This window comes from Poecilia formosa, unplaced genomic scaffold, assembly GCF_000485575.1.
Source record: "Poecilia formosa unplaced genomic scaffold, Poecilia_formosa-5.1.2 Scaffold246, whole genome shotgun sequence".
NCBI classification, from domain to species: Eukaryota; Metazoa; Chordata; class Actinopteri; order Cyprinodontiformes; family Poeciliidae; genus Poecilia; species Poecilia formosa.
In genome coordinates, this window is record NW_006800185.1 from 104,834 (window position 1) to 117,194 (window position 12,361).

General features: G+C 35.6%; 1 protein-coding gene across 3 annotated transcripts in view; it reads left to right on the forward strand.

Moving 5' to 3' along the window:
• The window catches only part of LOC103150249 (tyrosine-protein kinase CSK-like), a 28,015-nt gene extending 17,292 nt beyond the window's left edge, over positions 1 to 10,723 (forward strand). For all 3 annotated transcript variants that reach the window (XM_007569788.2, XM_007569786.2, XM_007569787.2), the window contains 9 exons: positions 1,538 to 1,757; positions 4,277 to 4,370; positions 4,449 to 4,514; positions 5,288 to 5,387; positions 5,471 to 5,561; positions 5,653 to 5,726; positions 8,470 to 8,665; positions 10,068 to 10,154; positions 10,246 to 10,723. In XM_007569788.2, the coding sequence (XP_007569850.1) occupies positions 1,538 to 1,757; positions 4,277 to 4,370; positions 4,449 to 4,514; positions 5,288 to 5,387; positions 5,471 to 5,561; positions 5,653 to 5,726; positions 8,470 to 8,665; positions 10,068 to 10,154; positions 10,246 to 10,419 (1,102 nt within the window). In that variant the 3' untranslated portion in view covers positions 10,420 to 10,723. The remainder of the gene's footprint in view (positions 1 to 1,537; positions 1,758 to 4,276; positions 4,371 to 4,448; positions 4,515 to 5,287; positions 5,388 to 5,470; positions 5,562 to 5,652; positions 5,727 to 8,469; positions 8,666 to 10,067; positions 10,155 to 10,245) is intronic.
• The last annotated feature ends 1,638 nt before the right edge of the window (positions 10,724 to 12,361 follow it).

The following is a 12,361-nucleotide window of genomic DNA, read 5'->3' on the forward strand; positions in this document are numbered from 1 at the left end:
GTCCGTTGGGTCGGGTCCGCTGGGTCGGGTCCGTTGAGTCGGGTCCGTTGGGTCGGGTCCGCTGGGTCGGGTCTGCCGGGTCGGGTCTGCCAGGTCGGGCTCGGAACCATTGATAACTGCTGGCTGTTCTAGTTTGATTTTATCTTCTTTCATGAATTGTTCTTGTTTTTATCACTGCATGAAAATATCAGTGATGTTTAGTTTATAGGAGCTGAAGGTTTATAAATGTTTTCTGTCACAAATTTTGTCTTTTTTTTTGTTCATATTTATTTAAAGTTATAGAGATAAGAATATATCCAGATTACAGACCCTGAAAAAAACACAGTCACAAAAAATTAAACTTTCTTTGACACGATAATTAAAAAAACAGCTCTGTTTAACTTATTATTAAAATACATAAATATCAGATTTTTTTCATTATTATATTGTTTCATTGCAACTACAGATGAATCTTCTTCTGTTGTGAACAAGAACCAATATTTATATTGGTGAAGTCGTATTAAACACAATTTCCCTTTTTTCACAGTTATTATTTGTTATAATTATTTAGTTTACACTTTAGCATCTATTATTAGCATTTAGCATGATCAGCATATTTAGCATGTTTGCAGCATTAACTATGAACAGCAGTGTTTGTCTGTTCCTTGAAAAGTAAGAATGTTTTAGCTAATCAGCACAAGTATTTTTCACAGAAACTGCAACATCATAAAAAAGAATAACTGCAGTTATCATTATTGTAATTTCAGTTTGGTTTGGACTTTTTATTCTGGGTTATTTATGCTATTCTAATGTTCTTCCTGCTTCCCTGACAATGAAATGCCAACTTTCTCTTTTTTCCTGCCACAAATTCTTCCATTTAATAAACGGTTCAGCTGCACAGCATATATCAATGCTAAAGGCAGAATCACTGTGCAACATCAAAATCACAAAGGACTGTTGGGATGGAATATTTCCAGGACGTTTTTTCAAATGCAGCGCATTTGCACGCTGCACGTCAGTAATATATTTGATGGTTGGATGAATTTATGCATATAAAGTAACAGAAAATCAGTTACCCAAACCTTAACTTTTATATAAAGTAGTATTGAAATAATAACTGTGGAAAAGTCAGTTGAAAACTGAGGAAAATATGTTAATTGCAGTCATCGCAGTATTTAGCTATATTTATAAAACTGCATGTTTTCCTGATGTCGTGCAGCAACTGTATCTGTGAGCAAAAAGAGAGCAATGGAGCCATTTTATACATATTTCATGCAGAAGGACGAGATCCCATGTAAAATACTATGCAAAGTTGAACATTAACACTAAACATGTAAATTAGAAGAAGAGTCCATGACACAATGAAAACAGAAGGAAGGCGTTGAAATAAAATTCAAGATAAAATTAAGCTAAACTTTCAAAGTTTACATCTAAAGTCTACTGCAACAAACACTGATGTAATTACATGTTTTGTATTGTTTCTCTTGTGAATGAACCTACATGATGCGGACTGTTTTTGTTTTTCTTGAGTGCGATAATCCCTCCCTGGTTCTTCCAGATGGTTCCACGGGAAGATAACTCGAGACCAGGCCGAGCAGCTGCTTGACCCCCCTGAGACGGGCCTGTTCTTGGTGCGCGAGAGCACCAACTTCCCCGGCGACTACACTCTGTGTGTGAGCTGCGACGGGAAGGTGGAGCACTACCGCATCATCTACAAAAACGGAAAGCTCACTATTGACGAGGAAGCCTATTTTGAGAACCTCATGCAGCTGGTTGAGGTGAGACTCCCAGTTTAGATGCCACAAATAAAGTTATATGCATTATTTTTTTACACATGGTTTGGGAGTGAAGGTGGGTGGGGATTAAATGTGCAGACATAACTGTACAACTTCACAGACACCATGTAGTTCCTGGAACATGTGGTGAACAGGAAGTGTCAAAGAGGAAGTGAACACTATGCTGAGGCTCAGAGTTATAACCTCAAAAAGGCAAGATGCTCTTACTGTCAAACTGGCTGCTTTTCCTGTGTAAAGGTCTTATTTTGAACTGCAATTTTTTTAAACTATTACTGAGTAAAAGTAGAGTTCCTGAATATTCTCTATAAATGAAGCATTCAGATTTGCTTAGAGAGTCCTCTGCAGGCCAGTAGGTCACCCTGCACAGAGAGCTGTGAACTCTTTTGTTGCAGCAGCTCTGTTACTGTGCGCTTAAGTTTTTTATTTACATTTTCTGCAAAACCAAACAACACAGGGATCAAAAAATGCATAGATAACAATAAAACCACCAGGAAAAAACACAGAAAACACTAAACGCGGTACTGATTATGTCACAGATACATTCTTAAAGCACAAGCAGTCAGTTTTAGCCTCAGTCATGCATGTCCAGGTCCTTTTCACTAAAAATGTTCACAGATATGCACACAACCACATTTTTACTTGAACTTTTTCCACAACTTATCATGGTATAACCACAGACATGTGTTGTTGGGGGAATTTTCTGCAATAAATCAATATAAAGTCATATGTAGCTCCAGTTGCAGGGGAAATTTTTGAAAAAAAAAAAAAAAAAAAAGAGAGAGAGAGAGAAAAAACCATGTGGTTTGAATTTATGTGTAGACCCTTGTACTCTGATACTCTAAAATAAAATTCCAGTGCAAACAACTGCCTGTTATTTAGTAAATAGAGCCACCTGTGTGTATTTTAATCTCACTATAAATCTCGCTGATGACCTTAAAATCTGAAACTTTCGTTGGTAGATGTGCAAAACTGGCAGAAACTTTACCCAAGAAGACCTGCAAAAAAAGAAACAGTTATCTTAGATTTCCATTTTCTAAGCTTTTTTGCAGTCATTGCAGTCTGTCTGGCAGCTGAGACCCTGACAGCAACCCAGACATTGATCCCAAAAAACTACACCCCTAAAAACATTAACCCCAATAAATCATGTTCTGGTCAAAATATTGAATTTTTTTTGCAAAACAAACTGAAGGTTTTTTTTTATAAATACAAAGTAAAAATTCAAAGATTTCAGTAGTTTTCTGGCTTAAGACAAATGTAAGTTTTTGGAGAAAGACAAAATAAATGTTGTAAAAGTTGAGGAGCTTTCTGAGTTGACCTGTTTTTTAGTTTGATAGTAAACATAAAAATGTAATAAAAAAAAAATCCCAAATGAATTATAAATTGTCTGCTATGTAATGCAGGTACATAAGGGGCGGTCTCTGTTTGTTCCACGAATTTATTTCATAGTTAAAAATAGTTAAAAACACTTTGAAATAGCGTAAGTTATATCACACGTCGTTGAGATTGCCAGGAAGAGATAAGCATCTTTCAGGCTAAATCTGTCTTGATTAGTCTTGTTTTGTAGTTTCTGCATGGCATGTTTTCCGTCTCTCTTCCTGCTTCTGACTCATTAGCCGTCTGTGAATGAGAGTTTTTTAGGGCTGATGCAAATGAGGCACTCAGCTGTCGAACTCTCAGCTTTTTATTTAGAGCAAAAACACGACCTTTTATTTGTATTAATCTGCACAGCAACATATTAAGAGAAACAAAATGATCTACACTTTGAAAACACAAAATCTTACCAAATATTTCTACTACAACTGAAATAAAACTAAATTAACTTGCAAGTAATTTTTCAGCGACATTTAGGAGCTTGTTTTAAGTCAATAATTTCTAAATATGGATGAAAATGTTCTGGTTCGACTAGCAGATTAATTTCCTCATAACAAAACATTTTCCCTGTGTTATGACTGAAATAATCTGGATTCAAGGATATTTTTATTGTCATACCTGCTTCGCTTGTTTGAGGTACAAAATTAGGACTCAGGTCCCAGATTAAGAAATTTACTACACAAAAATAAATAAATAAATAAAGTAATAAAGTAATTAGTGTGATATATATATATGAGATGAAGCTGTTAGGTGCAGCTTGAGTTCAGGAGTCCGACAGCTGAATGAAGAAGCCGTTTCTCATCCTGTTGTTTTGCTCCAGACGCTCCTCAGCCTCCTGCCTGAGGGGAGCGGCTGGACTTTTCATCAATAAGGAATTTTTTATTTAACAAATGCTCCTTTATATTGCTGAAAACTTACTTGGAAGTTAGTTTGGTCTTATTTCAAGTGTATGGAGATATTTGAACCAGAAACTAAACCAAAAAGACTTGATAAGGTTTTGGGTTTCTGCAGTGTATAAAGAAAGTTTTAGTTCCTTATTTAAATAATTAAGTTTTTCTTTGTTTCAGTGTATCATTGTGACTTTAAATTGTCTTCATTTGAGCATGTTTTGGTTCTTTTTCTGTGTCCAGCACTACACCAAAGATGCAGACGGTTTGTGCACCAAGCTCATAAAACCAAAGCTGGAGGAGGGAACTGTGGCCGCGCAGGATGAGTTCTCCAGGAGTAAGACAAAGTTTATTAATGATGCATGAACCTTTTCTGCATCTCAACATGTTGTCACCAATATGTCTTTTCCAACAGGTGGATGGTCGATGAACAGAAAAGACTTGAAGCTTCATCAGGTTATTGGAAAAGGAGAATTTGGAGGCAAGTAGCTTCACTCCTCCATGGTGAGGATGAACAGTTCCTGTTTTAATGTTTATAGCAGAATTCAGTATAAGTGAGTCTAAAAATCTACACTGCATTTAGAAAGTATTCATTTTCATTTACACACACACAAATATATGTATATAGACACAATTTAAGGTATTTCTTTAAGATTTTATCTGGTTAACCAAAACAAAAACAAAAGATTGCCAAACTGTAAGGTGGAAGGAAAATGAGGGACTGTTTTAAATGTTTTCTTCAAATAACAAACTGAAAAGTGTGGTGTGCATTTTTATTCACTTCAAATCATTAGAAATATTTATTTATTTCTATTCTTATAAAATTCCTCAGTCGAGTTTTCAATGCTTGCCAAAATGTCCTATATCCTGCTGAAAAGTAAATACTTCAAAGTTAGTTTTGTCTTAATTCAAATGTACGGATATTTGCACTGGAAACTTGACAAAAAATACTTGGTCAGATTTAGTGATTTTATTTGAGAGTAAAATAAAAAGGGGTAGCAAACATATAGAAGCCACTCTTCATATCTTCATTTGCCCTAAAAAAGGGGAGCCATGAATCTATTTCTTCCTGCTTCTCAGTTGTCGCTGCTTCGTGGTGGTTTATCAACTAAAACCCAATAGAAGGCATTAAAGATTGGGACTATTAAAAACTTAGATGGGACCAAGAAATGGTAGCATATCCATTACAAAAGATTGCTGTTACTGTTGTATATTTTCCCATTTTATGATCAACTGTTTGTTTTTCTTCTCCAGATGTCATGGTGGGAGACTACAGAGGGACGAAAGTAGCTGTGAAGTGCATAAAAAACGATGCTACGGCTCAGGCTTTTATTGCAGAAGCCTCTGTCATGACGTAAGGCCTTAAAATACAGAAATACTGTGATTCAGAAACAAAAATGCCCATTGTGACATCCTCATGCTCTTCCTTTTCCTTAGGCAACTACGGCACAATAATCTGGTACAGCTGCTTGGTGTGATTGTAGAAGAGAATGGGAGTCTTTTTATAGTTACTGAGTATATGGCCAAGGTAGGTGGACGCATACTGGATTATTTGTCGCAGCTGGGAGAGTTTTTAACTTAAAACATTTTTTAAAATTACATTTGTTTTCATTTTTCAGGGCTGTTTAGTAGACTACTTACGGTCCAGAGGTCGAACAGTACTTGGTGGAGAAGCTCTCCTTAATTTTGCTTTGTGAGTATTTGAAATCAGATATCTACATATGCTGTTTAAAAAAATCATTTTTAACACTGTCTGACATGAAATCAGACTCTACTTTTCCAGTTTTAGGTCCGTTAGGATTACACAAAACAGTTCTTTAGCTAAATGCCAGGATAATAACAGAGCAAATCTTACAGATTTTATTGTATTAATCAAATTCAGATGTTTAATACGCTCAGATTACTTCGCCATCTGGGATTTCACAATTTGTGAAATTGCGAAAGCAATTCACAATTTGAGAAATCCCACATGGCTTGTTAAGTTTCTTATTGACAAATTTCACGTGACGTCACGCTCTCCAGAACTCCGCCCACTCCGCCATGACAGACGTCAAAACAGCCCATGCGCTCATTTAAAGCCAGTCTAAAAACAGACATCTATAACCTAATATCGCTTAGATTTAGTTGATTTCACTTTAAAATGGTCACAGGGTGCTGCGAGGTCGGCTGCACAAACAGAGAATGATAGAAACCAAACTTGTCATTTTATTTTATGACTTTTAATGAGGAAAGACACGGCAGCAGCCGTTAATCATATTGACAGTCAGCCCTCGGTGTAATCAAGGGTTTACAGCGAACGCTATTTACAAGGTAAGAAGATTAACGTTCATAAACTTTATAAGTAAGTATGATTAGAAAGATTATATCAAATATGGCATTATGGAGAAGGTACGCGTCTAACCGTAACCATGGAAACAGTACCCCACCGTCATGTAGCCTAGCATGTATGAAAAAAAAACAAAAAAACTGGTTAGTATCTAGTCTTTTGTACGTTTTTAAGGCCGCTCCGGTTTAAGGGGAAACGCTGTTTATGACACAGTGATTTAAATTATATGGTGTGAATTCAGGAAAAGTTTTAAATTTGATCAACACGTCAGGAGGGAGGCGTTATGGGTCGGTTTCTAAGCTAGCTGTTTTTAACTTTTGTAAATCCCGTCGTCTTTGAGCCCCAACCAGGTGTGTTACGTTCAGACAAATTAGCTCGACGCTAACAAGTAGAAGCCACGAATAAACTGGTAAAAACAACTTTGGAAAATAATTTCAGTCGCTCTGTTCAAGACTTCCGGTATCATGGCGCCTCGAATGATTAGTACGGTAGTTGCAAATGGTCATAGGTTAATTCATAACATTTGATTTAATTAGCATTAGCTCGTGGTTTTATTTTAAGGTAAAAGCTCAAACAAACTTGTACGGAGTTGAATAGTAAGTTACATCTACTTGAGTTATTTGGGAAAAAACGTTAATGTAGGAATAATTTTTTACTAGACCATACTTTTTACTTTTACTTGAGTAATTACATTATGAAGTATTGCTACTCTTACTTGAGTAGAATTTTTGGGAACTCTACCCATCTTAGCCCTAAAAAGTAAATAAAAACAGACAAAAACCACTCAGTGAGGAAGAAGCCATTTCACCAAAGGCAACATGGAAACCCAGATTTGCATTTCGCAAATGCACTCAAAAACCTTCATTTTTGGAAGCCTTTCCCGTTGTCTAATGAAACTGAAAACTGACTTTAATAACATTCCTAGTACAGAAAGATAACATAACTCCAACTGTGAAGTCAGTACAGGGGTGGCAGCATCATGTTGTGGGTCTGTTTATCTGTAGGAGGAACTGGTGCAATTGACTAGAAGGCATCAAGAGAAAAGCACATTATGTGGAAATATGAAACAACAACTCAATTAGCTAGGAAGTTAAAGCTTCAGTCTAAGCATACTGCTAATTTCTGTTAGAAAGTAACAGAAATCCTCTAAAAGTCTCTCATATATCTGGCATTTAGCAAATAGACATAATGTAATCCTGAGTGATCTAAAGCAGAAAAAGGTTTAGTCTGATGTAATGTCAGTGAGAATTGTCTGTGAATACAGTGTATGTACTTCTAATACAGTAGATTTATTACTGTTATTGCTCATGACCTTTGAGTCAAACGTCAGGAAAAGCGATGTGGTGGGAGTTTCAGATTAGACATCCTGTGCCTGTTCGCTCCCCACCTTCCCCCAGTTCACATATAGGAGGCGTTAATGAAACCAGTATAACAGACCACAGTGTCTTAAATTTCACCTGAACATGTAAATGCTCCCTTTTGATCAGATAAAACGATTTTAGTCAACAGACATGTAGAAAACAGTTTGTGCTGCTCATTTTCATCATTTGCAATGCTGGTTTAAGTTTACTAAAACATTAACACAATTGTTAGTTTAAAATAAAATATGCAAATATGATAACCAGGGGTAAAAATACAGTTTTACAGTGTTAACATATACAGCATACTCAGACATATGGCACTTTGTAAAATGTTATTAATGTAAAATCACGAACTTGAATATATTTTGTGACACATTAGTGTGACGGATCATAAAGTAACATATAGAAAAGCATCATGATGCTGCCACTAGGGTGCAGTATTAGATTTTTTAAGCTGCATTAATGGTTTGAATGTAGATTAAAAAGTTATATTTTGGTCCCTGCTGATGAAACACGTTCCCATAGTATGATGCTGCCACCACCATGTGTCACCATGGTGTGGTATGTTCAGAGTGATGTGCATGTTTCTTTTTTTTCTCCCACATATGGAATAAAATGTTTCTGATTTTGAAGCTTTGTTAAACTAAAGATGGGCATCTGAATATGAAGACACCTGTGTGTCGTAGCGTTAAACGTTTGGTCAGCGCTTCCTGAGACTCGTTTTTATCACCTGTGTTTCACGTCTGCAGAGATGTCTGTGAAGCCATGGCTTACCTGGAGGCCAACAACTTTGTGCACCGAGATCTAGCAGCCAGAAACGTTCTCGTGTCGGAGGACAACATCGCCAAAGTCAGCGACTTTGGTTTGACCAAAGAGGCGTCGTCCACTCAGGATACGGCCAAGTTGCCTGTTAAATGGACGGCACCAGAAGCCCTCAGAGAAAAGGTACAGATGCAGCTGAGCTGCCAGCTGCTAGAAACTGGATTAGTCCCACTGTGTTTTTCTGTCGGACAAATACTTTAGTTTGTAAAACTAACATTTTTTTATTATTATTTTGTATACTAAACACCGTAAATGCGCAAGAACCAGGAAAAAAGCTATCCAAACCTCTGTTAGTTTGGATAGAATGTAGGTAGAGAAATAAGAGGAATTTCTGCCAAAAAACTTAGAAATTTTCTCAAAAAATACAAGGAAATTTCTGAGCTCCACAAGTTGAAACTTCGCGAGAAATAAACTCAGAAATTTTGGAATTAATTTCATAAAATGTTTAGGAGAAAAATGGAAATTTATGAGTTTCAAAAGTAAAAAATTTTAGACTTTTCATATTTTTTCCAAAAAGATTTCTTAAATAATCTCAAAATTTATATTTTTTCAAGCCGACTGTCAACTTTTCACTTTCAGAAATTTCCTTGTTTTTTTTTCTTAAAAGTTTCTGAGTTTTTGTCAATCATTTCCTCTTCCTTTTTTTCTACCTGCAGTATCATCTCTATGTTGCCATTGATCAGAGAGATTCTGAGCATGAATAGCCGTGTCTCAGTTAGATCTGTCACAATAAACAATAAATCAATTAATCGCACGATAAATTAAAGCGAGCTTAATAATTTCTATTTGCATGATTCATTTTATTTGAGAGAACTATCTCATGTGCAACTGAAACAAGTCTGTATTATTTTTACGGGTATTGTTTCGTGTATTTCAGTCAAATAAGATTAGAACACTGAAGATGTATTGTGACTGTTTAACACCTGAAATGATCAGTTATCAGAAATATCAGCAGAAATCAGAACAGGAAGGTCAGGATGGTTAAAGATCGATGCAGCTTTAACAGCCATCACTGTGTTTGACTGTCATTGTGTCAATGTGGTTTGATGTGGTCATTTTTAATGCTTTATATGTCAGTGTCAGTTTCAATTTATTTAAAAAGACATTAATTGTACTTAAGTGGTAAAACCACAGATAAAAACACAAATTTAAACAGACAGGACAAGTGAAGCAGATTAATGTCAGTAACTTTGTTTTTTCAGGTCTTTTAGCCTCCTTCATGTTGTCAGACAGATTCGACTTACCCAATTTCTTTTTAGTTCTTCATGTCAGGCATCAATCAGCTAAAGCTGTAGCTTGTGGAAATTTTCACACAGGGGCATGTGTGGTTGGATAGTTTTTTTCCTATATAAGGTGAAAAATTTGATTTGAAAACAGTTTTTTTTTTATTTACTCCAGTTATCTCTTCCTAATGTTACCATTTTTTGATGATCTGAAACATTTAGAATTACACAAAAAAGCAAAAACATTGGATATAAATGAGTCAGGTTTAAAAAAAACCTTCTGCTTTTTCTTGTATTAACAGAAATTTTCCACTAAGTCAGACGTATGGAGCTACGGTATTTTACTTTGGGAGATTTACTCTTTTGGCCGAGTCCCCTATCCAAGAATTGTAAGTATTAATCTCAATGTAGGACAAATAATTTTTTAAAAATAAATTTCCTCTGGTATCAACTTTGCTGCTTTTTATTTTTTTTCTCCAGGCGTTAAAAGACGTTGTGCCGCGAGTGGAGAAGGGCTACAAAATGGACTGTCCTGACGGCTGTCCCGAAGTCGTGTATAACATCATGAAGCAGTGCTGGAACCTGGATCCCGCAGCGCGGCCGAGCTTCCAGATGCTGAAGGAGTGGCTACAACATATTATTCAGAAAAAATGATCGCCCACTGTCCGTTTTGACTCCTCAAAGCAAGGACTGCTACTCTGTTAAAATGTCAAAGCGTTTTCTTTTCATTTTACTGTAAAGTACAACTGTCCACACTGCAAAAACGCAAAATCTTACCAAGCATTTTCAGTCTAGTTTCTAGTGCAAATACCTTCGCACAGGTGAAATAAGACAAGCTAATTTAAAGGTAACTTATTTAGCAACATATAGAGCAAGGGTGTCAAACTCAATTTAGTTTTGGTCCAAATCAAGATGAATGCTTTTAAAGGGCCGGTTGTGCCAGAATTTATTGCTAAAACCCATTAACAAACTGTTAAAGTATATAAATAAAATTAAATAACATTGAACATCCTTTCAGTCCCTCCAGGATTTTGCGATTGTTTTGAGGATTTTTTGCAATAAAAATCAAAGTGTTTGTGGTACTAATCTAGAAATATTTGTCCTTATGTGACTTTATTACTAGGATTATAACTTGACATCATGTTAGGGTGAAGCAGCTGTTTCGTAGAAACCCACCTGCAAGTGGGAGTAAATTGTCACTTGAATCCAATATTTTTTTATAATTTTGGCCAAAAATCTGCGATAAACTTACAATTATGCATTAGCATTATTGTGCAATTATGCATTAGAGCAAAAAGTGCAGCAATTTGTTGATTTTTGCATGAATTTCCACAATAATCCTCAGAAAAGTGGAGGGACGGCTTGACATAATTTGACAGTAAACAGATAAAACTGAATTTATCTGATTGATAAAATAATATTTAAGCGCAATGTTAGAGGGCCAGATAAGAAGCTGTGGTGGGCCAGATTTGGCCCCCGGGCCTTGAGTTTGACACATGTCATATAGAGTCTTCTTCTAAGTAAATAATTCCTTAATATTGATGAAAAAGTACCAGTTCCACTGGCAGATTATTTAACTTATAACCAGACATTTTCCCATGTTATAAGTTAATTTATCTGCCAATGGAACACATTTTCATCAGTATTAAGGAATTAAAACAAGCCTCTACATCTTGCTGAAAAGTTACTTTTACGTTTGTCTTATTTCAAGTGTGCTAAGATATTTGCACTAGAAACTAGACCGCGGTGAGACTTTGATCTTTTTGCAGTGCAAACATTTGCTTCTTATGCCTCATATCAGATTGTTTCAAAGTCAGCAGCTCTCAGCAGCTGAGCTCCTTCCACCCTTTATCTGGAGTCAATAAATAACTTTAATAGCATCAAGTCCTTCTTTTGAGCAATTGCCTTAACCTGTTTTCACATTATTTTCCATTTTATATCCCTCATCATATTGGTGCCAACCTTTAATTTGTCAACAGAGACGAAGAGGAAATACACTCTTGAGTAGGATTTTGCTTTTCATTACTTGATGTATTAATATTATTATTTTTTATGTCTCCAGGTACAGCTTATTGTTTGAATGTTGGATTATTTTGTTTAAAGAGCTGAAATGAAATGACAGCTTCATTTGTCTGAAAATGTTTAATGCTTCTTGGTTTATTTGTGAGTCAAAAAAAAAAGCAGCTCTAAAAAGACGTTTCTGTGCCGGTGTAAAAAGTTCACTTCAGAAATCTAAATCTGACAGAAAAACATGTTGCTGTGTGAATATTTGGGGGACTCAAACTGTTTGGATTTTGAATGGTAATAAATGTACTATGCTGCCATTTTCCACAATAAAAAAAAAACTGTTTTAAGAAAACATGCCACTTTGAAATTAATTGAATCATTTTCAAATCAAGGAGACTTAATAACTTACTGGACAATAAAGTTTAAGATGAAAGACGACAGTATAAAAGGTATGCAAGTGATATAAAAGTTTATAAAAAAGATGGAAATGGTGAGGAATTGGATAAATAAAATGGAGATTTAAACACTAAAGAATCTTTAAATGAATTCAGAGAAATGTCGCTTTGCGTTTATCTAACATTCATCAAGT